General features: G+C 34.8%; 1 protein-coding gene and 1 long non-coding RNA gene across 2 annotated transcripts; both read right to left on the bottom strand.

Annotated features, from left to right (window-relative positions):
- Nucleotides 1-1,179: 1,179 nt before the first annotated feature.
- On the bottom strand, nucleotides 1,180-13,491 carry LOC103486077 (GTPase LSG1-2-like). The gene is made up of 8 exons (XM_008443901.3): nucleotides 13,281-13,491; nucleotides 6,161-6,488; nucleotides 5,831-5,932; nucleotides 5,658-5,744; nucleotides 5,422-5,515; nucleotides 3,714-3,770; nucleotides 2,555-2,634; nucleotides 1,180-2,467 (listed from the first exon to the last, which is right to left on the bottom strand). Exons 2-8 carry the CDS (start codon nucleotides 6,382-6,384, stop codon nucleotides 1,351-1,353), a joined length of 1,761 nt encoding a protein of 586 aa, XP_008442123.2. The 5' UTR covers nucleotides 6,385-6,488; nucleotides 13,281-13,491; the 3' UTR covers nucleotides 1,180-1,350.
- Nucleotides 13,492-21,302: 7,811 nt separating this feature from the next.
- Nucleotides 21,303-21,849, bottom strand: LOC127150759 (uncharacterized). Its single transcript, XR_007823322.1, has 3 exons — nucleotides 21,784-21,849; nucleotides 21,459-21,586; nucleotides 21,303-21,368 (listed from the first exon to the last, which is right to left on the bottom strand). It is a non-coding gene; the product is annotated as an uncharacterized LOC127150759 (long non-coding RNA).
- Between the last annotated feature and the right edge of the window lie 3,132 nt (nucleotides 21,850-24,981).

Genomic DNA, 24,981 nt, shown 5'->3' with positions numbered 1-24,981 from the left:
ATTTTGTGAGATTAAACTATTTTGTGAGATCAAGGTGTACATAAAATGACTATATAGTCGTAAATATAAAAATTTGCAAAATGGATAATTGTTGAAAATGATTCACGTGTTTTCAAAATAAATGACCTTATATTGACTAGATAGTTGTAAAGTTTTTGCTAACTTCTTTTAACAAAACAAATAAATTAAAAAAAATGTTAATTTTCATAAATATAATAAAATATCAAAATATTTACGGTATATGTAACAAAATAAAAAGTTCGATACTTTCATAAATTTCAGATTTTCCTTTGAATATTGCAAAGGATTTTACTTATTTTTCTTCTTTACAATTTATTCATCTCCTTTTCATATTATTAATTTTTTTATATTATTACTTTTCCTCATATTTCCACTTGTTCTTGTTTGTGGTTTATTCATTTTCTCTTATAGAATTTCTTCCTTTTGTCATCTCTTTTTTTTTTTTCTTTCTTCATCATCTTTCATATATTTATTCTTCTAGATTTAAACGTATACCAAGATCTAAACGATTGTGTCTAAATTATGGTGTACTAAGATCTAGGTTCAAGATCGTGTATCAAATATAAAAGATCTTGGTATATGATCTTAAATAAAAATTGTTTAGATCTTGATATACGATTGTGTACCAATATCTGAACAATATTGTATCATTTCCTAAATATTCTCATATCATGATCGGTTAGAAGAATTACACGGACGTGTGTGATCGATTAATTGCGTTTTGACTAGGACATTCTTGATATTTTCCATTATGGACCTATGGATTATTTTTGTTATCAAAATTATTCTATACCGTATAAATATTTTATTGATTTATTATATTTTTAAAAAAATCCTTGAAATAAGACCTAATGACTTCTGTCGTATTAACATAGAATGATAATATAATATTATATCTTTTTCATTTTTTTTTTTTGGGAAATTGCTGTTTTTTATTTAAAAAGGGTCTCATTTAAAGTAACCTCATTTTTAAAATCTACTTTTTCTTAACTTATTTTCAAACATTTCAAACATTAAGTGGAGAGATCCAGGACGTGAATGTAGAAGTTTGTCTTTAATAAATGGTCCTTAAATTGTCTAAAAGTATTTTTCTTTTCTTAAAATATTTGAACATTTATGGAAATCAAGGAACTTTGACGAAGAAAAATAACAGTGAGCTTGGTATAACCTATAATAAATTTCATAACCCATTAAAGAAAAGTAATAATATACACACACGCGGTTGCAGTTTAGAGTAGGAGAAATAGCGCATCCTCGATTTTAGCATTTCCATTAAACTAAAAGGATGCAAAAGTAAGCCTTGAAAGTTGATATAGATACATCAACTAACTAACCTTTCAAGGGGCCTGAGTTTATTGGCTTCTGCAACACTCTCACTGCAGGCATCCCATCCCCACCATCGTTTCCCATCCGCCACGATCGATCCTTTTTTCTCTCTGGCTTCTTGTGGCGTTTATGAGAAGATGCCTTAGCCTTCTTTTCGCTAATGTTTGGCTTGGCAAGTCCATTAGCTAGATCAAATGAATCAAGATAATCAGCCACCTGTTCAACACCGTGGCCTTTTTCACCATCATCCGAGTCTGAATCGTGCATTGTAGCGGAGAGCTTTTGAGTCTCAGCATCTTCTTCCTGAATATGATCCTCATTGGATATTCCTGGGGGCAATTCATGGTGGGGAATCTTTCCATCAACGTAATCCTTCAAAATTTGGCGGGAAGCTCTAGTTTCGTCCGGCAATCCACTAGATGCAACATAACCTCGGGAGACGCAATATGCTTTCAAAAGTTCTGATGCTAGGGGTGGTTGAGATTGTGGCTCATAAGGTTTTGGTTTCGGCAATTTAATCTTGTACACATCCTCAATCACATGCCTTGGGACTCGATTGGCAACGACTTGAATAGCCTCCCTGTGCTCCGTCATTCGATCAATAGGCAATACTCCATAAGCAATCATTTCGTATCTTGAGCTTGAAAATGAAGGAAAAACTAAACCAGGGCAATCACATAGTGTAAGCTTGTCGGAAATAATCAATGTTTGGAAGTGCTTTGTCTTCCCAGGAGTAGAGGTGACTCCTGCCCGTTTCTGGCCAACTAAAGCATTAATTGTCGAGCTCTTTCCAACATTTGGATACCCAACGAATCCCACCATGACGCTACCTGGTGATTTTTCATTCATTTTTCCTCCTACAGAAAGATTATCTGATCGGCTTGTAGAGTTAGTGCTTGATGTTCTCCTTTCAACAATCTGCTCAGCCTCATACTGCAAACGAGCCAGAAGCTCGTCTCGAGCATATATTTTCATATCAGGATCATCCACACCATTCTGGGGTTCATTGGTGTTCCACTGGGTGCTAAGTTTTTTCCCATCCAGAGCGGCAGAGGCAGCTTTAGCTGACCAAAACAGATATAATATTTCGTGCTGACTGAAAAATTCTGCCCATTTCTTCCTGTTCATAAGTTTTGACAAGGAATGTTTATTTGTTAAAAGATTGCACTAAAACATAGAGACTAACATTCCACTGGTGATTGATAACCTGACTGAATAAGACAGCAGATCTGCCTTGTTCACAAGAAGCATTGTCCTTTTATGTTGATCAACTTCTCTTGCATATGCCTACATGAACAACAAAACCAGGCCATGAGCACATAAAGGAGACAAGTTACAAACTAAGTTACATGCATTGGAATCATAAAGAGGACAAGAAATTTATGTAAGCGTTCATCATTGTTATTGTGAGTAGCCATTTTTATTCAAACATTGGAAGGTAAAGAAAAGACAATTAATGAACATAAACATAAAAGATGAATGTTGCCGTGTAGAGCAATACAAAATATTATAAAGATTCAAAACCAAGTAAATGATTTAACTGTTCAAAATATACAAAATATTTGAACTAAAATATACCATACTATTCTATGATTTTTCGATAGTACATCAAACTTTAATTGAGAATAAATAAATAATGCAAGGGCATAAAGAAACCAAAACCACAAAAGGAAACCTACCTCTGTCTAAAGAAAAGAACTCCTATGAAGAACAAGAAAAGACCTAACAAGTAATTACAAAGACTTCATCACTGACACCTCGAGAGAAACTTCAAAACCTCACAAGGGACAATCGTATGATTGAAAAAAAAAAGCCAAATATTTCTCATTCAAGTACTTCACTTTTTTCTTTTTTATTGTTTTTTTTTTTTTCTTTTCTTTCTTTCTTTCGTTGTTTTTTTTGGAAAGGGAACATGCTATTTTATTGCTTTTTCAGAACTAAAAAAACTACACACGATCGTCACATCAAGTGAATAACTTGTGTTGGAGAATGTACATGTACCACATAGAGTCATGATATCAATTGGGGAACTCATATTTCAGACACTCAGAATTTAATCAAACGAGTGCTTTCAACATAAAATTTACTATTTGGATCAACAAAAAAAGAAAAGAAAAAAAAAAAAGAAGAAAGAAAGGCAACAAAAACAATATATTAGCTAGTTTGCAACTCATTCTTCATTATAATTTTTATTAAGAGCCAAACTTTCAATTAATAAAAAATGAAAGATCCATTATTTTCTAGTATAAAATATAAACCCTGCTCCATATAAATGAGCTAAATATTCTCCAGCATAAAACTCAATCAAAATAGAAATAGAATGATAGAAAGTTATAGTGGAAAAGGCAAAAAAGAGTATAAGTCACCTCCAGGTCAGGGCAGCGGTAGAACAAAGGGTCTCGAGCATCAACAACCATCACAAGCTGAAAAGAAAGAAGAAATCAGCATTACGAATTACGACAAATAAAAGAATATCATGGATTCATGATGGAGGATGAACTGAACAGTTAACTATTGGAACTCCAAACAATTTGGTAAATTCTTTCTTTATTGATTCTCTTTCTGAACAATCTATAGGATTGTAGGAATGTCAATCCTAGGTTACAAGGTAAATTCTGTTCTTCTCTCTACCAGAAGAATTCAGAACATGTTGTCTAATTTCTCAAAACATGACATATCCCTCCAGCCAAAAGACAACTGTCTTTTATACAATGTTCCCGCCCAAAAAGACAACTGTCACTAAACTAATTTCCCGCCACTGACCTATTTAAATCCCACGTGCTATTTATTAACAAAAATCTATTTCTTCCTTCTACTATACACTTGCTTAATAAGAGGTCTAACATTAACATGAATGTACATGCCAATCAACAAAGGAAGCACTTAAACAATTACTGAAAAGGGATTATTGGAAACAATGATTGCTTTTTATAATACTTGAGGAATATTTTTTAAGAAACATACATAGTAGCTAGCTTATATTCACTTCCTAGTTTTCATGACCACTAGACGTTAATAATAAAACAGGAAACTACAATGGCAGTTAGTAAGTTTCATAATGTTTTTCAGCTTTTGGTTGGGCCTTGCTTGAAGCCTGAGACTCAGCTTTTATGATCAACTACAGTTAAAGGCTTACTTGTTGAAATATTGTTTGAGAGAGAGATGAGTTTGTCAAGAAAAGCCTTACATGGATAAATTGTATCAGTCCTGGATCAATATCTCCACTTGGTGTTCCCTTTCTAAGCTCTTCGCCAATTTGTCCATTCAAGACTTGAGCATAAATTGGATTGCATTTGTTTTTCCAGCCTAGTTATAATATTTGATGTTTTGTTGTTGAGTTTTCAATTTGTTTGTTACTTTTTGTATTTTGAGCATTAGCCTATTTTCATATTTTGATGAAAAGTATCATTTACTCTTTAAAATAATAATTAAAAAAAAGTATAAGGCATTCCAACAGTTAATGTATAATGTCATACTAAAGTTTGATACCAAGTTATCAATATGCATTGTAATGCAATAATGATTTAGGACAAAAATTGCTGTACTGGAACACAAGGTAGTTTTATATTTATTGTAAATTCAAACTCAGAAACTTTCCGATTATAAACTTTATATTGATACATTGATTTGCTACTCTGAACTTGCCGCACATGATAGGGAAAAGGACGAACCATTCTCAAACAGAAAAGAAAATAATAAACTTCAAAAAACAATTCCTACAAGATGAAGAAATAAACCCTATAGATTTAATACATCAACTCCAGAAATGGGAAAATTACTCAACTCCGGTAAGAGAAAAAAATTATATATGTGGCACAATTAAAAGATCTAAGAACAAGCTCTCCTTTTAGAGAACCCAACAACCAAAGGAATCCCCCTAAACTCTAGCAAGCGCCCACGTGATAAATCATCCAACCCTCTGTATGATTTGTTATCGTTGATCATACAAAATGTCTATTCTTTTTGTATGAAAGAACAATAATGGTAACAACAAATTATGTTGGAAAAGAATGGTGTGTGTTTGTTGACTAACAACTATATCAGTCATCATCAGAAGGATAAATGCCACCTTACCAAATCACATCGCTCGACAACCCGCCAAAGCTGTCTCCAAATATCTAGGTTTTTCTCAAATGGAGTAAGAACAAGATTTTCATTCTCCTCAAGCCTAAAACAAGTAAGTATAATCACATAAAAATGCTATCAATGAACAGGAATACTTGAGAACAATTAACAAATTTGAGTTTAATATGCTAACTGCTAAGACGAAACAAATAAAAAAGAAACAAGAACATCTCTTAAGAGCAAACCTCGCAAGGCTTCGACGCCATATTAAGAAAGATTGTCTCTCATTATCATCAAGCTCCTCTGCAGACATCTTTGAATTCCAGGGGGGCCTAAAACAAGAGAGAGATTTACTAATTGCCCAACCAAATTTCCAAACAAGAACTTGCATAAATTTGGTAAGGATAAGAAAACCAACCTACGTGGAACTCGTAGACTGCTGGCGTGCAAAGCCTCCTCTATTTTTTGCTGCTCTCTTCTTTCTGCAGGAGTCATTTCACTAATACTCGAACTTCCATCCCTAATAGCAAACATAGCATAAACCAATAACAATATCCCTTAGCAAAACTTCATTCATACTCAATACCTTCCAATCTGTCCATGACATACATCTAACTTGAACAAACTATGGCCACTTTCTATGTTGAAAACCCAAACGAACTTTAAAGCTCGTGGATTAACAGTTTCAATTTCAATCAAATACTGTAAATCCAAAACCTCAGAGGTACAGATAGCTAGAGAAACTTACAAGTTGATAAGAAAGTTGGGAGTAGGGTTATTGATAGAGAAGAGGCGCTCGGCCTCATCTGCTTGTTGGATAACAGCATCAATGTCACTGACCTCAGTGACCGACTCCAAAACCTTCTTCTGCTGAGATTTGTAGAATCTACCTTTCTCCTTAGACTGCTGGATCATTTGGTTATGTTGCTTCACAAGAGCCCGACCTAGCCCCATCTTGTCGTTCTTCCCCATATCGAAATCCCAGCACACAGCGTAATACAAGTATCTCGTCTGGAACCGTTGATTTTATTTCCTTAGGTATAGATATTTATCTATACCGAAATGGTGCATACTCCCTATTTAGAACCCCAAAGAATCAGTACATGCCTAGGGACTGAAAAATGATCTAAATTGTAACTTGACTTTTTAATACCTCTAACTAGGGTCACTACTTTATGCATGACAATTAGAACAAAAAAGCTCTCAAATACTTTATCTTTACTTATTTGTAAATAAGAGAGCCACATAAACATCATCAGTTTGAATAAATACTTTTATTCTGGCATACCATTCGTAAAAACAAAATAAAGTCCTTCAAACTACTTAAATCAACTTCAGTGCAAAAATCGCCCCAAAGTGCTGAAATAATTTTACAAAACAAACATATGTGGAAATAACATCTTAAGGCACTGTCAACGGACCATCTTGTCATGTGCCCTACACACTACTATAAAAAAAAAATTATTATAAATACTCAGCAAGTCCATGTCTGGGCATTCTAGAGAACTCAAACCCTTTTCAGTAGTAGTTGGCACCCATTCAACTGAGTTAAGTCTCACTCATCAAACCCTTAATTTAAAGAAAAAAGTAATTGCTCTTCTCCTCTGCCGACTACTCCACTTTACATCCCCTGTTTGAGATTATTCATATTTTTTTAGCATACTTCAGGTATTTCTATTAATTTATCCAAAAGTGAGCTTCTGGGGATTCATATTGATGATTCTAACTTGGATTGGATGATTGATTCTTTTGGCTGTAAGCAGGGCGTTGGCCTACTACTTACCTTGGCTTGCCTTTGGGTGGGAACTCTCTCTCTAATAGAATCTACCATCCCATTGTTGAGCGTATTTAAAAGAAACTCCACAATTGGAAGTATGCTTTCATCATTAAGGGGGAGCGGCATACTCTTATTCAGGCTTCTCTGTCTAGCCTGCCCATTTATTACTTATCTCTTTATTATGCTCCTTCAGATAACATTCAGGCTATGGAAAACTTGATTCGTGATTTCTTCTGGGAAGGGCTCACAGTGAGGATGGGATGCATAATGTGAATTGGGAGATTACTCAGCAATCTAAAGTAATGGGTGGTATTGGTATTGGTAATCTTTGCCATCATAATTTAGCTCTCTTAGCTGAATGGATTCGGCATTTCCTTCATGAGAAAGATGTTTTATGGTGTGAGCTCATTGTGGCTAGATATTATTCCATTATTCCCCCATTTAAATATGGCTGATCCCAATGGTTGTCCGTGGTCACTCTAAATCTCCTTGGCGGTTCATTTGCCAAATTATTGACCTGGTTGTCAATTGAACCCGTATTCAGCTTAGTTCTGGTACTTCGACTTCTTTTTGGAAGGATTCATGGATTTCTTGGGCGCTACACTATCTGTACAGCTTTTCCTCGTCTGTTCAACCTTAACCACTCCTCGGATGTTAGGGTTGCTAACGTCTGGGTTTAAAACATTGACGCTTGGGGTTTGCAACTCTGTCAAAATCTAAATGATTTAGAATCTATTGAGTGGGCTGCTTTGTCCCTTTTCCTACCTTCTGTCCATCTCCGCCTATTGCTTGATTCTTGGATTCAGACCATTGATCCTTCCTCCACGTTTACCGTTAAATCTCTTATGGATGATTTGGTGGGATCTCTCGACTTTCAAGTTAAGGAGGTTTATTCTGCTTTTTGGATGGATCATATTCCAAAGACAATCAAAATTTCCTTTGGGAACTCAGCCTAGGTACGATTAATAATGTTGATCGTCTCCAATGACGTCTGCTCTATATGTCCATCTCCCTTTCTTGGTGCCACATGTGTCATAATCATTCAGAATCAACTGCGCATCTCTTTATGCATTGTCCTTTTGCTTTACAGTTCTGGCATACCATATTGCAGGCCGTTGGTTGGTTGACTATTTCTTCTTATTATATGTTTGACAACCTTGCTTCTCTGTTTGGTTGGTCATCCATTTCATGGCACGAAGAAGACCATCTGGTCAGCCATTGTTCGTGCTTTTTTCTGGACCTTGTGGAACGAGCATAATAAGCAAGTTTTCAGCAATCTTCCTTCAAGTTTTGACCTATTCTTAGATTATACTCTCTCTACTTCTCTGTATTGGTGCAAAACTAAGCCACCTTTTTAATCATTTGAGTATTTCTTATTTAGTTTCCAACTGGAAGTATTTATTGTAATCACCTTTTGGTGCTTGGGGGTTCCCCCTATTTCATTTTATCAATAAAATGTTTCTTCTCTAAAAAAAAGTTAAAAGAGTAATTGCCACTCACTTTCCTTGACATATGTGATAGCCACAACTATGCATAAATTCCATGACTCGTATATTAATTGAGACATGAATCCACTGCTTTTCATTATCACATGCATCCCTTGAATCACACTTCATTATCAAATGTATTAGCATCACATTCACATTGAATACACATAACACTAAACAATTTAGTCATTCAACACACATACATCATCAATAATTATACATGATACTTAAATATACGATATACACATATACACATTGGATAGCCCTAAGGCTGTCATCAAAAGAGCCACCTAGCTTTAGTTAAAAAATTTAGTGATTAACCCAAAAATCACCAACATAAAATCTCATTTGGGCTAAATGACACTTCGGCTCAACAGGATTTCACACATCTTTTACCAACACTAATCAATATTTTGAATCTTATACTTCAGTGGTTACTCATACGGCTCTCACTTGGTGTAAATTGGCTCATCCATTTTGTGACTATGGTTTAGACTCGCTTATAGACTATTGGTTAAGTTTTTGTAATCCATTAGATTGGTCATACTTTTCTAATATCATCTTATCAATGAAAATGTTTCCTTTCCAATTAAAAAGAATATCGATGATGATTAAGAATGAATTTTACTCCATCACAAAAGGAGGGAAAGGGAAAAACTAGGTAACGTACAAGAACCCTAAACAATAAATTCCATGAGGCACATTGGGATTCAATGCATACTTGAAGAAGAAGATATTATTCCAAAATAAGAGCAATTTGTATTGTGGCAAAAAAAACTCAAATTCTACAACACAACGAAAAAGTGTAGTGAACCTTGAGAAATGAATGAAAAAAAAAAGCAACAAGTGACCATAACGATGAAGATGATAATACCAGGAATTGACAAAGAAGAAAGCAACAGAGGTGGTGAAGATTGAGACTGAGATTTGAGGCTTGAAAAGTTTGACAATGGCAGAAGACAAAGAAATGTGTATAGGACAGCATAAGAAACCCGTGCCAATAACAATGGGGTTTGAAATAGGGCTTCGACTTCTTTCTTTTTTTTCCTTGGGCTAACCTTAACAGGGATTTCAATTTCAGAAGTGTCTAGTCTGATGGAACTCTAACTTTGTAATAGCTTCTCTCTTTACTTCAATATGAATATAGAAAATGAATTGATTGGATATCAATTCGGAATTACAACTTCTGTTGATCTCCTCTCAAGATTCAACAGCCAAACTTTACATGAAAATTCATATCCTTTTTCCTGCCTAACAACTAGTATTTATACTTCCTAACTCACCAACCTACCTGCCCCCCCCCCCCTCTCACACTCTTTACATGTGTGTTTTATTCCTCCTCCTATAGACAAGCTTAATGGGAGGTCTAACATTACTCCCCCCTTCCAAAATCACCTTGTCCTCAAGGTGAAAAGTTGGATATAGACGATGTATCTCATCGTAACTCTCCCATGAAGTTTCATGTTCCGGCAGTTCTTTCCAACGAATCAATACTTCCCCGCCACAAGCACTGTTCTTTTGATATCCCAGTGTTTCTTCCGAGGTCAATATTTCTTCAACCAGCTTCTCCATTTCCTCCTTCTGGTCGAAGCCATACCTATAAGGTCTGACGTTTTAAGATGAATGTGATGTTCGATTTCTCTCCTTGGGGGAAGTTTTTCCGGCCATTCAAAGGCATCCTCATACTGTTTGAGTACCATCTGCACCGGATCTGATTCACTGGGGGGGACTTCAGTCATATAATGTTCTGAATTTGCAGTATTTCTTACTTCAACTGCTCTGCATTCGATTAAGTATCCCTCATCTTGGTCGCCCCAGGTTCTGAACATGCTTTTTAGACTAATCCCAGTCTTGGTTAGACTAGGATCACCTTTGATACAAATCTGTTTACCATTACCAGTGAAGGTGAAGGTCAAATTTTTCCAATCCACCACATAAACTCCCAAATAATGGAGCCATTGCATCCCTAGAATAACATCTACACCTCCCAATTCAAGAGGTAAAAAATCCTCTTTCACTTTCCAATCTGCTAATTGAATTTCAACATCTTCACAAACGCCCTTACCTTGGATGTGCCAGAGCCTAGGATAACTCCGTAATGGGTTGTTTCCTTAGTTACTATCTGTAAGGATTTAACTAGCTTCTCCAAAATGAAATTGTGCGTGGCTCCACAATCAATCATAACGATTATCTCCATATCTCGCAATTTCCCCTTTACTTTCATAGTGTCGGGATCGTTTAAACCAACGACTGAATTGATTGACAACTCTACAAAAGTCTGGTTATCATCCTTCACTTCTAACATTGCCAGTCCTTTCGCTGCCGATTCTTTTTCCTCAATTATTTCATATTCTTCATTTTCTCCAACCACTACAAACATTCTCAGCTCACGTAACTCCTTCATTTTACACTTATGGTCAGCTGAATATTTTTCATTGCAACGAAAACAGAGTCCTTTCTCCTTTCGAGCCTAGAATTCCGGTAATCGTCGAGAATTCGCCTCTTTCCTAACTTCATTAGCATTTGAGCTTCTCAATATTATCGTTCGAATAGGAAATGTAGTATTTCCTTTGTTTTCGAATAGAGTATTTCCCACCGTAGGTTTGCTGGAAGACACAGTTTGAGAAGGATATTTGCCGCCAGAAAATCCATTCAAACTTGCCTCATTCCTCATTAACTCTTTGTTTTCCACTAACTGAGCAACCTGCATCATCTCAGCTAACCCTTTCGGTCGACAGAAAGCAACCTCAGCCCTTATCCATGGAAATAACCCATTCATGAACGTATCTTCAACTACTTTTTCTTGTACATTAGATAAAGGAGCTACAAGTTTATCGAAAAGGTTATGATATTCTTCTATGGTGGTTTCCTGTTTGATTCGAAGAAATTTTCCTAAAATCGTTCCATCTCTACTCGATCTAAAACGGATTAGTAATCTTTCTTTCAAATTCATCCAGCTGAGGAATTTATCTCTTTCCTCTTGCAAACAATACCAGTTTAATCGTCGACGCTTATAGTCGATACTAACATCCTTTTAGATTCATTGAGTTTATGAATTTGAAAATACCTCTCTGCGGAATACGCATGAATCCGAATCATCTCCTGTGAATACTGACATTTCCACTTTCTTGAATTTGCTCCGTTTTGCTGTAACATTGTCGCTATCAGTTTTTCTCTCATTCCAGCATTCCCTGATATTTCAGTCCAACTTGGTCGATTTACTCGACATTGCTTCATTCTCTTTCCCTTTCGCTGATGCAAACTCGCGCACAGCCGATTCGGTCGTTCGTTCGCTGATTAAGGATCGCTCCTTCGCCATCTACTCCATCATTACCAAAAGCATTTACTGCTGCTTCTCCGACTGTAATCGCATGAATTTTAAGTTCTTAGCGATATCGCTTAATTTCGATTCAACCACCGGTATTTTACTTATCTCTTTCTTCATCGCGGCGATCTCTTGATCGATCAGCTCTAATCTTTCTTCGATCTGCATCTGTACCATTATCTTCTCCAGTAATCGCGGCTCTGATACCAAAATGATGGAACTCTAACTTTGTAATAGCTTCTCTCTTTATTTCAATATGAATATAGACAATGGATTGATTGGACATCAATTCGGAATTACAACTTCTGTTGATCTCCTCTCAAGATTCAACAGCCAAACTTTACATGAAAATTCATATCCTTTTTCAAGCCTAACAATTGGTACTTATACTTCCTAACTCACCGACCTACCCGCCCCTCCCCCCCCCCCCCCCCCAACACACACACACTCTTTACACGTGTGTTTTATTCCTCCTCCTATAGACAAGCTTAATGGGAGGTCTAACATAGCCCAAACACCAAAAATTACAAAATTCTCATAATTCATCCCAATGCATAATGCAAATATTACCATAAAACTCCAGCAATGTACTATATGTAACAGTGCCTAAAATGGACAATATTTGGGTCCCCTTGAAGCCCTCCACTTTACTATTTAAAATACGTCTATCTTACTCCTTACATTTTCATGAAGTAAATCGCATATAGATGGTCCTTATTTCCAATAAATTCAAAGAATCATTAGTCGCTGTATTAGTTAAACCGAGGGAGAAAATTGCAATTTCAAAAAAGATAAAAAAAAAAAAATGATTGTCTTCTTCTCCCTAATTATAATCGATAAATATGGAAATATAAATATGATTGAAATTCAACCAAAATAACTCTGTGGCATTCAAAATCAAAGGTTACAATTTCATTTCCATAAAACAAAACATTCTCGTTTGCCATATTTATAGTAGCGGTATTCATCTAACTTAAGTTCAATTGAATTAACACCTACAAGCTAGAGATTAAAAAGAATTGGATACTGTGACAGGTTACCTCAACAGGTTCTCTGATAAATAAAAAAGACGACATATGCGAGAAAATTTATGGTCTATGAAACGAAGCAGATTTTAGAGATGTACACATGGCGAAAACCTCAACTAATAGACGTATGCAACAAATCAAACAGCAGTTCGAAAACTCAAAATTTGCCGCAAGCGCTATTCTGCTATTTTCATGGAAAAGGAAAATAAAAATCAAATAAAAAAACAAGTAGATTAAGATAGGGAGAATACCATAAGAAGAAGAGAGGTGAAAATAAGAGCAAAATCAGAAGGAGAGAGATTACGGCGCCACGAGTGGAAGAAAGACAACGGCGACGGCCGGGCTTAATGGTAAATAGGCGGGGAGAAGAAGGAGAGAGGAGGATGGAAAAGTTTAGGTTTTCTCTTTCTTTTATTTATTTGTATTCCATTTTACAAAATTAGGCCGACTCTTTTCTAAAATAGGCTGAGATTTTATATATCTTAATATTATAAATAATAATATAATAATGTCCAAGTACATCTAAGTCTCCTTTGTCAAATTGCCTGTAAACAGGGCTTTTGGTGAGTTTAAGTGTACGATTTAATTTAGAATTTTTTAAAAAATATAACAATGCATCGAAATATTTACAGAATAATATCGAATGGGCCACAGTAAGAAATACAAAAAATAATTAATAGGCACTCAAGGTGCGTAACATATTTGGTAAACGAATATATATTTGGTAAACGATCGTTTAGATTTGATTATTATCGTTTGGATTTGACTATTCTTTGCGTCGTTTATATTTAATCTTTAATTGTTTCAATTTGGTTAGCCAAATTTAAACAATTGTTTTCAAGATTTTTTTGGTTTATATTTGGTATACGATTAAATTTGAGTAGCCAAATCTCAAGAATTTTCTTAAAGATTTTTTAGTACACGATCGTCTAGATTTGGTATACGTTTATATTTGGTACGGGATCATTTGGATTTGGATTTGGTACACGTTTAGATTTGATCGTTTAAATTTAATGATTTTTTTTTAAAAAAAAATTGTGCACAATTGTTTATATTTGGTATAGTTTAGATTTGATCGTTTAAATTTGACTACCCAAATTTAAATGATTTTTAAAGGTTCAGTTAGATTTAGCTATTTTGAAAAAAAAAATAAAAAATAAATAAATCTTTTATATTTGGTACAGGATATTGAACCAAATAATAATTAAAAAGAAAATTTGAAGAAGAAAGAAAAAGATGATGGAAAGGAAAAGAAAAATTGCAAAATAAAGAGGATGGAAAGGAAGGGCAAACGAAAATATATTTTAAAAATTGCATAACAAGAAAAGAAAAAGAGGATGAAAAGAAAAAAATTATAGAGAGGAAAGGAAGAAAGATAAAAAGAAATGACAAACCTGCAATATTAAAAAAAATGGTCAATTTTATGATCTTTTTCATTTTGTTACACGGATTGTAGCTATTTTCACAATTTGTTATATTTATGAAAATTAACCATTTAATTTCGAGCCACTTTGTATTTCTTCCTCTATTTTATTTATATATATTATTTTAATATTATCTTTCTTGATATCTATCTTTCGGTTGCACCTCGTTTTTACAACACTTATTGTTTTTAAATTTTAAAAAAATCAAAATAATTTTTTCTAAATTAGGTAAAATATGGATTAGAATCGAGACTCTCTTGTGTTCAGACACATACAGATGCTAGTTGCACTTGAGCTTTTGTTGGCTATTGTTACTAAATTTAAAAAAAAAAATTAGAAAATTTCATATACAACTTTATAATATTCTTTTATTTTTTTTTATTACAAATTGGGTGGAGATTTGAACAAAGACCTATTGTGTTCAAATATGCATTCTTAACCATCAATCTAATACGACATGAAAGCATTGGAATGTTTGTATTTTGTTTTCTTTTTTATCTTTGTATTGAATGTGTCTCTCAAGAGACTTTTTTTTTTTTTTTAATTTGTCAACCAAATTTATTGGTATTAAAAATTTTATAACTACATTTACAATCATTCATTCTCTTATAATGTTTTGAGTTGCTTTTAAAATTCTGCGTTGAATCCCTATTTTCTCTCCACTTGAAATTTTGAACAAAAGAAAATAATTTTATTAGATTCAAGTTTTTTCTTTAACCTTTTCATTTATTTTTCCCGTAATTTTTTATTCTTAGATATCTTTTTTAATACAAGCAAGTGAAGAGATTTGAACTACAAACCTTTTATCTTTAGTATAGATGTCGGTTGAACTAAATTTTTGTTTGTTTTTTTCTTAGATGTTGCATATGTTTTATTTAGTGAAATTTTGATAAAAATTTTAAATCATTTTCCTTCTTTTTTTATTGAGATGTTTCTTTTTCCTTTCCTTTATTATTTTGGATTTATTGAGTTTATACTAGTTTTATTATTGGAGAATTGTGGGAAATTGCCAAAAATAGGTTAAAAAAAGAGCTTTAAATGAATTTTGGGACAAGTTTTCAAAAGAAAGACTTTTAGGACAATTTGGGTGTGAATGGACAAAAATGCCCTTCATTAAATTTCTATCGCTCTCTATTGATTTTTCGCCTACCCACGTTCGCTTTCCCTTCTCTTTCGCATAGAACACCTGAAGTAAAAAAAAAACATCTCCTTTCGTTGGCTTTTGAAATTTCCCACTCTGCTTTTCGAAGATACTCCGACTGTTCGTCTGTCGTCGGTCCTCCAGTGCATTTCGTCGCTTCTCCTTTTCGAACCTAAGAATCAACTTTGAGCGTGTTCTCTTATTTCAGTGAGTTTTATTTGTAACCCATTTTCAATATATTTGCTGGAATTTGTTCCTTTTTCTTCAGGCTTCAATCATGACATCGACTTCGACATCGACCGACGGACCCTTGTACAAGATTAATCCTTCCCATCATTTTTATTCCCTAGTAAGTTGTTTGTCTCATTTGGAAAAGACAACACATAATATTAAGGCCAAACTCAAACCCGATCAATTAGCCTTATTTAGGAAAACAAAGTTTGGGCACTTTTTGGACCTAAATATTGTCTTTAATGGGCCACTCATCCACTACTTACTGTTAAGGGAGGTGGAAGATGAAGGAAAGGATTCTATAAGTTTCTTACTAGGGGGCGTTGTTTGTACTTTCGGTAGGAGAGAGTTTAACATCATAACTGGACTATGGGGTCCTAAAGAGGACTATATTCAGTTGGTTGGGAATAGTCGACTGTTGGAGAAGTTTTTCAAAGACAAGGAGTGTGTTTATGTTAGCGACTTAGAGGATATATTTTTGGAATACGAGGGTGATGACGATGATATTGTGAAATTAGCTTTAAATATCTTTGTTGGGAAAAGATAGGCGAACCAAAGTGGACATTGGTTTTTTCAAGATTGCTGATGATTGGAATACATTTAATAATTATGATTGGGGTCGGATTGTTTTTGTACGCACGCTAAGTGCCTTGAAAAGAGCCTTGGACAAGCAATATGCCAAGGGAAAGAAGAAATCAACACAGACAAAAAAATATACTATCAATGGATTTCCGCATGCATTACAGGTATGTGACTTCTTACTTCTTACTTCAAAACTTTAAAACGATCGTTTAGTTATTTTAAACGATAGTTTAGTTATTTAAACGATAGTTTAGTTATTTAAACGATCGTTTAGTTGTTTTAAACGATCGTTTAGTTGTTTTAAACGATCGTTTAGTTGTTTTAAACGATCGTTTAGTTGTTTTAAACGATCGCTTAGTTGTTGTTTTAACGATCGTTTAGTTATGTTAAACGATCGTATAGTTGTTTTTTAACGATCGTTTAGTTATGTTAAATGATCGTATAGTTGTTTTCAAACGATTGTATAACCACTTGTTTATATATCTATATATATCTTGTGGTACTTCCTAAACTTGTTTGTCAAATGTCGAATAGGTTTGGGCATATGAGTCTATACCAACCATCATTGGATGTGGTGTAGATAAAGTAAACGATCATGCCATACCACGAATGCTGAGGTAGGTGTGCCAACAATCACCAAAGTCCCAAACTATAAGCCAGGTGTTTGACTCGCCAATGGTAAGTAGCAAGCAATAGTAACTTACTTAAGGATCGCGTGATTTTGTGCTTATTTCTTTGTCCTAAATACATTTGCCTTTTTCTATTTGCAGTTTATAATTAAGGCGGTCATTGAGATGACACCTGAAGAGGAGCAGTTGAAAATTGCTTCAGGTGAACTTTTTGAAAACTTCCGCTCATCTACCATTATTCAGTCGAAGAATGGTGGTTCAAAAAGAGTAAGAGAAGTTGTTAATGATGAAGATGACTTCAAAAAGAGTAAGAAACAGAAGTCCAAGATTAAGATGAAAAAGGCTATTCGAAATCTCCAAGATCGAGTAGCGGTTGTTGAAGGGCAACTTAATAGTATAAAATCAGATATTGACGAATTGAAGGGCATGATGTCAACCATATTGAAGCACATTGGACTTCAAAGAAAGGTTAGGAATGAAACTGTTAAGTGTATTGACGTTAGTTGTTTCATATTTGGTAATTACTCATACATTAAGTTGCATGTTCTCGCTAATTCATTTTGAGGTTCCATAGGGTGACGAAGGGGACCACAAGGTGTCCGAAGGCTTAGTAGATCATACATTAGAAAGTAAAGATGTGGATAATGCTAAGACCGAAGATGTTGACACAGGCGGTACCCCTAATTGGTTGAGGATGCCAAAAGAGGATGAACACATTGAAGTTAAAAAGAAGGTTTGGTTCCATGTTCTTGCTAATATTGATGTTTAATTTCTATCATTATCCACACTAATGCATTATGAGCTTCCATAGGGCGACGAAGATGTGTTGAAGAAGAAGGTTGATATTGGTTTAGAGGAGACAATAGATGTCGTTGACGATGAGGACGTCACAGAGATAGAACCATTTCTCACTCAACGACCACACGTTCGGCCCGCCCGTAGGAAGCGTGCAAGTGTTTACCTATCAACCCCATTCACAACTCTACCTAAACGGTCTCTGACATCAACCACCAGCACCTCTGAGTATGAAGCAATTGTTTATGATCCTATGCACAAAATACTTGACGTCCATTTAGATAGACTTCGAGCTTGGATTACAGACAAGCGTACAGACGATGAGCTGCGTGAAACCTTTCATAGGAAAAAATCGAAGGCTTTTTTCAGAGACTTGTTTATGTGTCGCCGGTGGTTGTCGGATGAGGTATGGGATTATCTTATCATTTATGCAATTATAATTTTATCATTGTTATGGTTCTATACATTTACTGCTTACTTTTTTTTCTATTAGCATTTGGATGCACTTTTTCTTTTCATTCGCTTGAAGATTAAGGCAGTCGGGATACCTTTTTCTCAGAACTTCACAACTGCAGACACAATCTTTATGGTTTGGAATCGTCGCGTTACTTTATGTATGTATTTGCGTTTGATATTTGTCTTTCGGTCTGATATTTGCGTTTGTATGTTTTTCTTTGCAGCGCATTTTAGTTTCGAAGTGGCCCCTATACAAAGAATGTATTAAAGAGAATCGCCCGTTTGACTGGGACGAAGAGTATAGGTTGGTTGACTATGTTGTCGGGTCAAAAGAGGACTTCCAAGATCCTTGGGCAAGTGTTGATTACGTTTACTCTCCATTCAATGTCCATGGCAACCATTGGGTTCTATTATGCTTGGATTTGGTAAGTTGTCAAGTGAAGGTATGGGATTCGCTTCCGTCACTTACAACTGCCGAAGAGATGACAAACATATTACTGCCCATTCGACAGTTGGTGCCAAAGTTGTTAGATAGTACTGGCTTCTTTGATAGGAGAGGTAGATCATCGACATACAAGGAACCTTGGCCAGTTGTCATTGTTGACTCAATTCCACTTCAACGAAATAATAGTGATTGTGGCGTATTCACAATTAAGTATTTTGAGTACATAGCTACTGGTGTTGGTTTAGATACATTATGTCAAGAAAATATGTCATACTTTAGAAAACAATTAGCATTTCAATTATGGACCAACACTCCTATGTATTGAAATATTAACATAAATCACAAGTATCAATTGGCTGTTCAATTATTGTGTATGTTGCATTTCAATTAGTATCAATTGACATTTCAATTAGTAGTATCGATTATTCTCTATGTTGCAAAACTACTTGTAGCTAAACGATCGCTTAATTTTTTTATGATTTTAAGAAGATCGTTTAGACTTTACCAAACAATCGTTTAGACTTTACTAAACGATCGCTTAATATTTTGACGTTTATTAAGAAGATCGTTTAGACATCGTTTATTAAGAAGATCGTTTAGACTTTACCAAACGATCGTTTAGACTTTACTAAACGATCGCTTAATATTTTGACGTTTATTAAGAAGATCATTTAGACATCGTTTATTAAGAAGATCGTTTATACATATGTGCGCGATGAGTATTTCTCTACACGAATATTTTGTGATATGTATCTAAACGAATACAAATATTAACTCAAATATTCTTTCTCAATTTTGGTCGCATTTAATTGAAAATATCACAAAGTATTTATTTTATAACAAAGTTTAAAATTATAATATGTTATTCTCTCTATAAAAATTACATTAAAAAATTATATAAACGAATACAAATATTAACTGAAAAGTACAAGAACGAATATATATTTTTTTATTTAGCAAAAGTATTTATTGGCCCAAAGTTCCAGCACATATTGTTGTCTAAACAGTTTCATGTTTGGCACAGTTAGACAACCATGGTCACTAGCAGTTACAAGGCATTCAACAAATTTAGCACAGAAAATTCCACAATCCAATGAACGCCCTTTCTGTAATGTGGCATTCGATCTGCGTACTGGCCAAGGGCCATATGTGAAATGATCTGAATGGAGGTTGACTCCAATTGCAATCGCGAGTGAGGGGATGCATCGTGCAGGCATTTGAAGAGCTTCATCAACAAGTTTCTGCTCAACATAATTTGGCATTGAGTCGAACACGTAGATCCTGCATTTTCTCATATCAGCTGCAATAGCCAACCAGTGTTCTTTTATGTTGATGCAGGTAATCACGTAGTTGACATCTCCCCACCCTGGTATGTCGATGTAATCACCAACAGCAGTGTTGAAATAGTATTCCACATCTTTTTCTGTCCATATACTTAGGTGTGCTGTTGGGTCTGTCCATTCAGCTTTCGTATTATCTGGTGTCACCAGATGAGTATCAAAAATATGGTTCCAAACAATGCAGTCTGGTTTATTGATTCCAAGCTTGAAGAACAAGTCAAAAAATGTAGTCAGAATATAATGATGCAGTTTAACTTCTATACAAAAAAAAAATTAAAGAATAACAACTTACTAGAAACGAGGAATGTAATATTCTTAAAGAACGCTTGCAATGGTGCTTGAGATGCAACATTTTATTCTGCAAGTGGGATAATAGCAAATCCAATGTCTACAAAGGAAAAATAAATGATCGTTTAGTGAATGAAAGGAGAGTATAAGCGATCGTTTAAGAAATGTACATGTGATCGTTTACTTAGTAAGCGATCGTGTAATATTAACTTAACGATCGTTTAGTTAATAGAAGTGATCGTTTAGTTAATAGAAGCGATCGTTTAGTTAATATAAGCGATCGTTTGGGAAGAGTACTTACGTCTCCATGTACCCATGTGTTTTCTTCAAGCTGTCTGAAAAAGTCTTTTTTTCTGGTTGTGGAGACTACTTTCCTTTGTTCATGGGTTGTTTTTCTTGATCTCTTCCATTGTAAGTATTCCTTCCATAATTTTGGATCCACTTTCCACATCGGATTATATGTATCTACTTCTCTGATTTCCACATCTGGGACAGGTGTTATAGATTCTGATATGATCTGAGCAGATGTTGTGGGTGGATTACCTTGTTCATCTTCATCTTGCACCTCTTTATTTGCTATTTTACATAGCTTTCTTCTCTTTATTGGTTTTTCTTGTTCATCTTTATCAGGCACAGTTACTGGTTCCTTTTCAACCAAAGTAACTGCTTCATCATTTTTTTTAATCTCAACCTGTTTTTTTGTTGTTTCCTGCAATGTAATCGTATTAAACAAGTAACAAACTATTCATTCAAACGACTACAAATTTGTTGTGTATACATACCAGTTGAGATTCTTCATTTACAATTTGTACAGTTTGATCCAATGGAGCCAATTCACAAAGTGCAAGAGGTTGGCTCACAAATAGAAGGGTAGTAATCATTTGTGGCAGGTCTGTTTCTTTCTGAATTTGATGACTTAGACTATCTAATATATCTCTTATAGTCATTAGCAAGTCTGCATCCCTACCGTCTATGCTTATATCACTACCACATTCCTCTTGATGTTCCCTAAACAAAATGAGAAAAAACATGAGAATAAGAAAAAAAATACAATTGTTAGGTATTTATAAACTAGTAAACAATGAATGAAATGTTAACCTTTGGGTTTCCTCTTGATGTTCAGTATGTTGTTCTTCAGTAGGTTGTTGTTCAGTATGTTGTTCTTGAACAACATACTCATTGTCATTCTGATCAGTATGATCATTCCCTTGATTTTCAGTTTGATTCTAATAAACAAATAAAAATGAACATAAAATTAAAAAAATAATGTATTGTTAAATCATCGTGTATATAAAAGTAAACGATCGCGTAACTTTGATAAACGATCGTCTATCAAAGTTAAACGATCGAGTAACTTTGATAAACGATCGTCTATCAAAGTTATACGATCGTGTAACTAATGTATTATGAAAACAAATTTTACCTGGACCAATCTCTCCAGTATCTGCTTCATTTCATACAGCTCCAATGACTGCTTTGTGATTGTGTCATCCATCCTACAGACTATAGAAATCAGTGTGGATAAATCCTTACAAACTTCTTTTATTTCCTTCTTCAGTTTCTTGTAGGATTTTGAATGACTTTGTTTTTCTTTGTCATTGGACTTCTTTGATCTGAAATGTTTCTTCTTGGTGATTGGATGCATTTCAGACTCGTCAGCCACTGTTTAACTTTGTTCTCTTTGGGGTGACAGTTGTTCTCTTTGTGGAGATGAGTCTGATTGCTCCAATGATTTGTTGTTTATTGCTCCAATGCATTCATCGTCCTCCATTTGCATGTTATCATCCCCTCGAATTCGACTCTCCATGAAAGCCTTCTCTTGGGTTGACATCTTGAGTTTAGGTTGAACAACAGTCTGCAATGTAATTGTATTAAACGATTGTGTAATTATATTAAACGATGACTGACAGGTTTTACTTACATTTTTGTTGTCGAATATGTTATTCTGCAGCATTTTGTAAGATGGAGCTTGTGTACAATTCCATCTCAATATCCTAGGGATTAATCCCTTACTGTTTCTTGTGGCCAGGTGCTCATTTGCAGTTGAGAGTACTTCATAAGCCCACACCTACAACATTTAAACAAATATGTTAAACTTTGATGTTCAATTGGCATTTACTTAAAGTGTATGAACAAATAAAAATCACCTGAAAAGCAAGCACGTAGCCTTTGATGTTGTAGTATGACACTGCTTTGGAACTTCGTGTCTTCTTCAGCTCGTATGCTTCTTTTTTTCCTTGGAGACTTGTCTTTAAACTGTTGAGCAGACGAGTGTAGAAGAAAGTTGACCAATCGAAGCTTTTAAATTCTTCTTCATCATCAACTCTTCCCAAAATATCCATGTCAAACTGTGTTTTCTTATCCTTCCCGACCATCACAGTTTCTATAAAGACGGCCAAGGCGACCTTCACAGCATCGTCATCATTTGTAAACTCAAAATTCTTGAAAATTTCCTCAATTTCCAAGCATGTTATTAGTTTCTATTTTCTGATCCGAATAGAAGACTTTGTAGGCGCTTGCTATCGCAATCTTTCTCCAATGGATTGTTTGTTGGCCACAATCCAGTTATGATGTTGAATTCTTTTTGGGTAAAACGGACGTTCTTCCCTAAAACTGAGAAACAGATTCCATCTGCGTTACCGTCTTCAGGTATCTGCCTCAGCAAGAAATGATGGATCAATTGGCCGTTGAAGACCATGTTCACATTCAGCAATGGACCAAAAATTGTTTTTTCGAACATTTGCAGCTGGTCCTTGGTCAGTTTATCCTTAATAAGACTGCCGATCTTGTGCACTTGGCATGACACAGTGGCAGGGAAATACTTGTCGCTAGGTACAGTCATCCTGAAATGATAGTTAATCGAAAAGTAATAAATTTAACAATCTGGAGAACTATATTGAAGACAGAAGTCGAATCCGAAACCCTTAATGCTTCACAATAATAATTTAAGAACACAATGATAGTTTTTGAAGACAGAAGTCGAAACGTTTGAAATATAAATAAAGGAAAAGTGTAACGTTATAGTAGGAAAAGTTCGGGAAAATACCTTTTGACGTTGACGAAAAATATGGACTGAGACAAAAATGGTCTGAGAGAACAATGGACTGAGAGAAAACGAAGGTGAGTGATCAGTGCGGTTGTGTATTGCGTAGTGACGAAAAACGAACGAAGAAGGCGGAACGTATATATCGGTTGTTTTTACCAAAGGGGCAATATTGTAAATTCGCGTACTTTTTTTGAAATGTTGAATCGCGGTTGTAAACAATTCGCGGGTGTCTTTCGTTGTTTTAAAAAATCGTTTAGTTTTTGTAAACGATCGTTTAGTTTTGTTTGACCAATTGTTTAGTTTTGTTTAACTGATCGTTTAGTTGTTTTCAAACGATCGTTTGGTTGTTTTTACATGATGTTTTGCTTATTTTTAATCGATCGTTTAGTTTTTTTTAACCTATCGTTTAGTTGTTTTCAAACGATCATTTGGTTGTTGTTAACCGATCGTTTAGTTATTTTTAAACGATCATTTAGATATTTTTAAACGAACGTTTTGTTATTTTTAAACGATCCCAAAACCAGTTTTTGTGTTCTTAAATGAATAAGTCAATTGTTATTTTCGCCTTCTTCATCCATCTAGAAGCACAGAAAGTAAGAATGTTGGGACAAATCATTAAGAAAACACATCATTAACAAACATTCATTAATTAGTGTAATACTTAGTACATTGGTAGAGAAATTTCTAATCTTGTATGCTCGACTTGTCGGTATATGAAATTGGATTGGTACACGTTAATCTGTTGTGACCTATTTGTTTACACCGACCACACTTATGCAATTTCGGAGCTTCACCAACACTTGGAATCCTCTTTTTCTTCGGTCGACCAACTCTTTTGACTACTTTTGGAGGTAAAACAGTCATATGTACGTAGTCTTCGCTTGTCTTCCAATCTGACTGATTCCCAACTGGGTAGACGACCTCCGCATATGCAGCCAACAAACATTCATTAGTGTAATAATTAGCACATAAACTATAAACATTTATATTACGATCCCGTGCTGCAGCAATGGCATGTGAGCATGGTAGTTGCTCAGCTTGAAACTCCTTGCAAGTGCATTCTTTAGTCTGAAGGTTTACGACCTCCTCCTTATCTAAATCTTTGACATGAAATTGGTAACAGTCAATTGGGTTGACCTTCATTGTCAAAGCTCTTTCTTGTTTCTTTTGAATAACTAACTCTGCCCATTTGGTCAATGTAGACGTCACTTTAATGCATTCTTCTCGACGCTCCCAAAACCAACGTTGTAGCAAAGCTCGAACATTTTCAAGAAATGAAGCAATAGGCAAATCTCTAGGTTCTTTCAGTATAGAATTCATGGACTGTGCTATATTTGTTGTCATCATGTTATACCGTCTTCCTGGGCAGTGAACACGAGACCACCGTGCTATTCCAACATCATTTAAATATTTCCCTGAACCATTAGGAAATGCAAGAAGATGTCTCCACGCTTCTACAAACGTTGATTCACGATATGTTCTCGATGCATTATAAAACAAAGTAGCAACCGTGTCATTCTTATATTTATCATGCAAATTTTGACTCAAATGTTGGACACAAAGGCCGTGGAATGC

This window comes from Cucumis melo, chromosome 8 (genome assembly GCF_025177605.1).
Source record: "Cucumis melo cultivar AY chromosome 8, USDA_Cmelo_AY_1.0, whole genome shotgun sequence".
NCBI lineage: Eukaryota > Viridiplantae > Streptophyta > Magnoliopsida > Cucurbitales > Cucurbitaceae > Cucumis > Cucumis melo.
This window is presented reverse-complemented; position numbering and strand designations above follow the sequence as displayed.

What these genes read in the sequence shown, in the direction of transcription:
- LOC103486077 (XM_008443901.3), bottom strand. Translation starts at nt 6,384, where the DNA reads ATGGGGAAGAACGACAAGATGGGGCTAGGTCGGGCTCTTGTGAAGCAA. An exon ending in AGTCTACGAGTTCCACGTAG is followed by an intron (nt 5,745 to 5,830) that starts GTTGGTTTTCTT and finishes CTCTTGTTTTAG; the next exon opens with GCCCCCCTGGAATTCAAAGA. An exon ending in TTGTCGAGCGATGTGATTTG is followed by an intron (nt 3,771 to 5,421) that starts GTAAGGTGGCAT and finishes CTTTCTTTTCAG; the next exon opens with CTTGTGATGGTTGTTGATGC.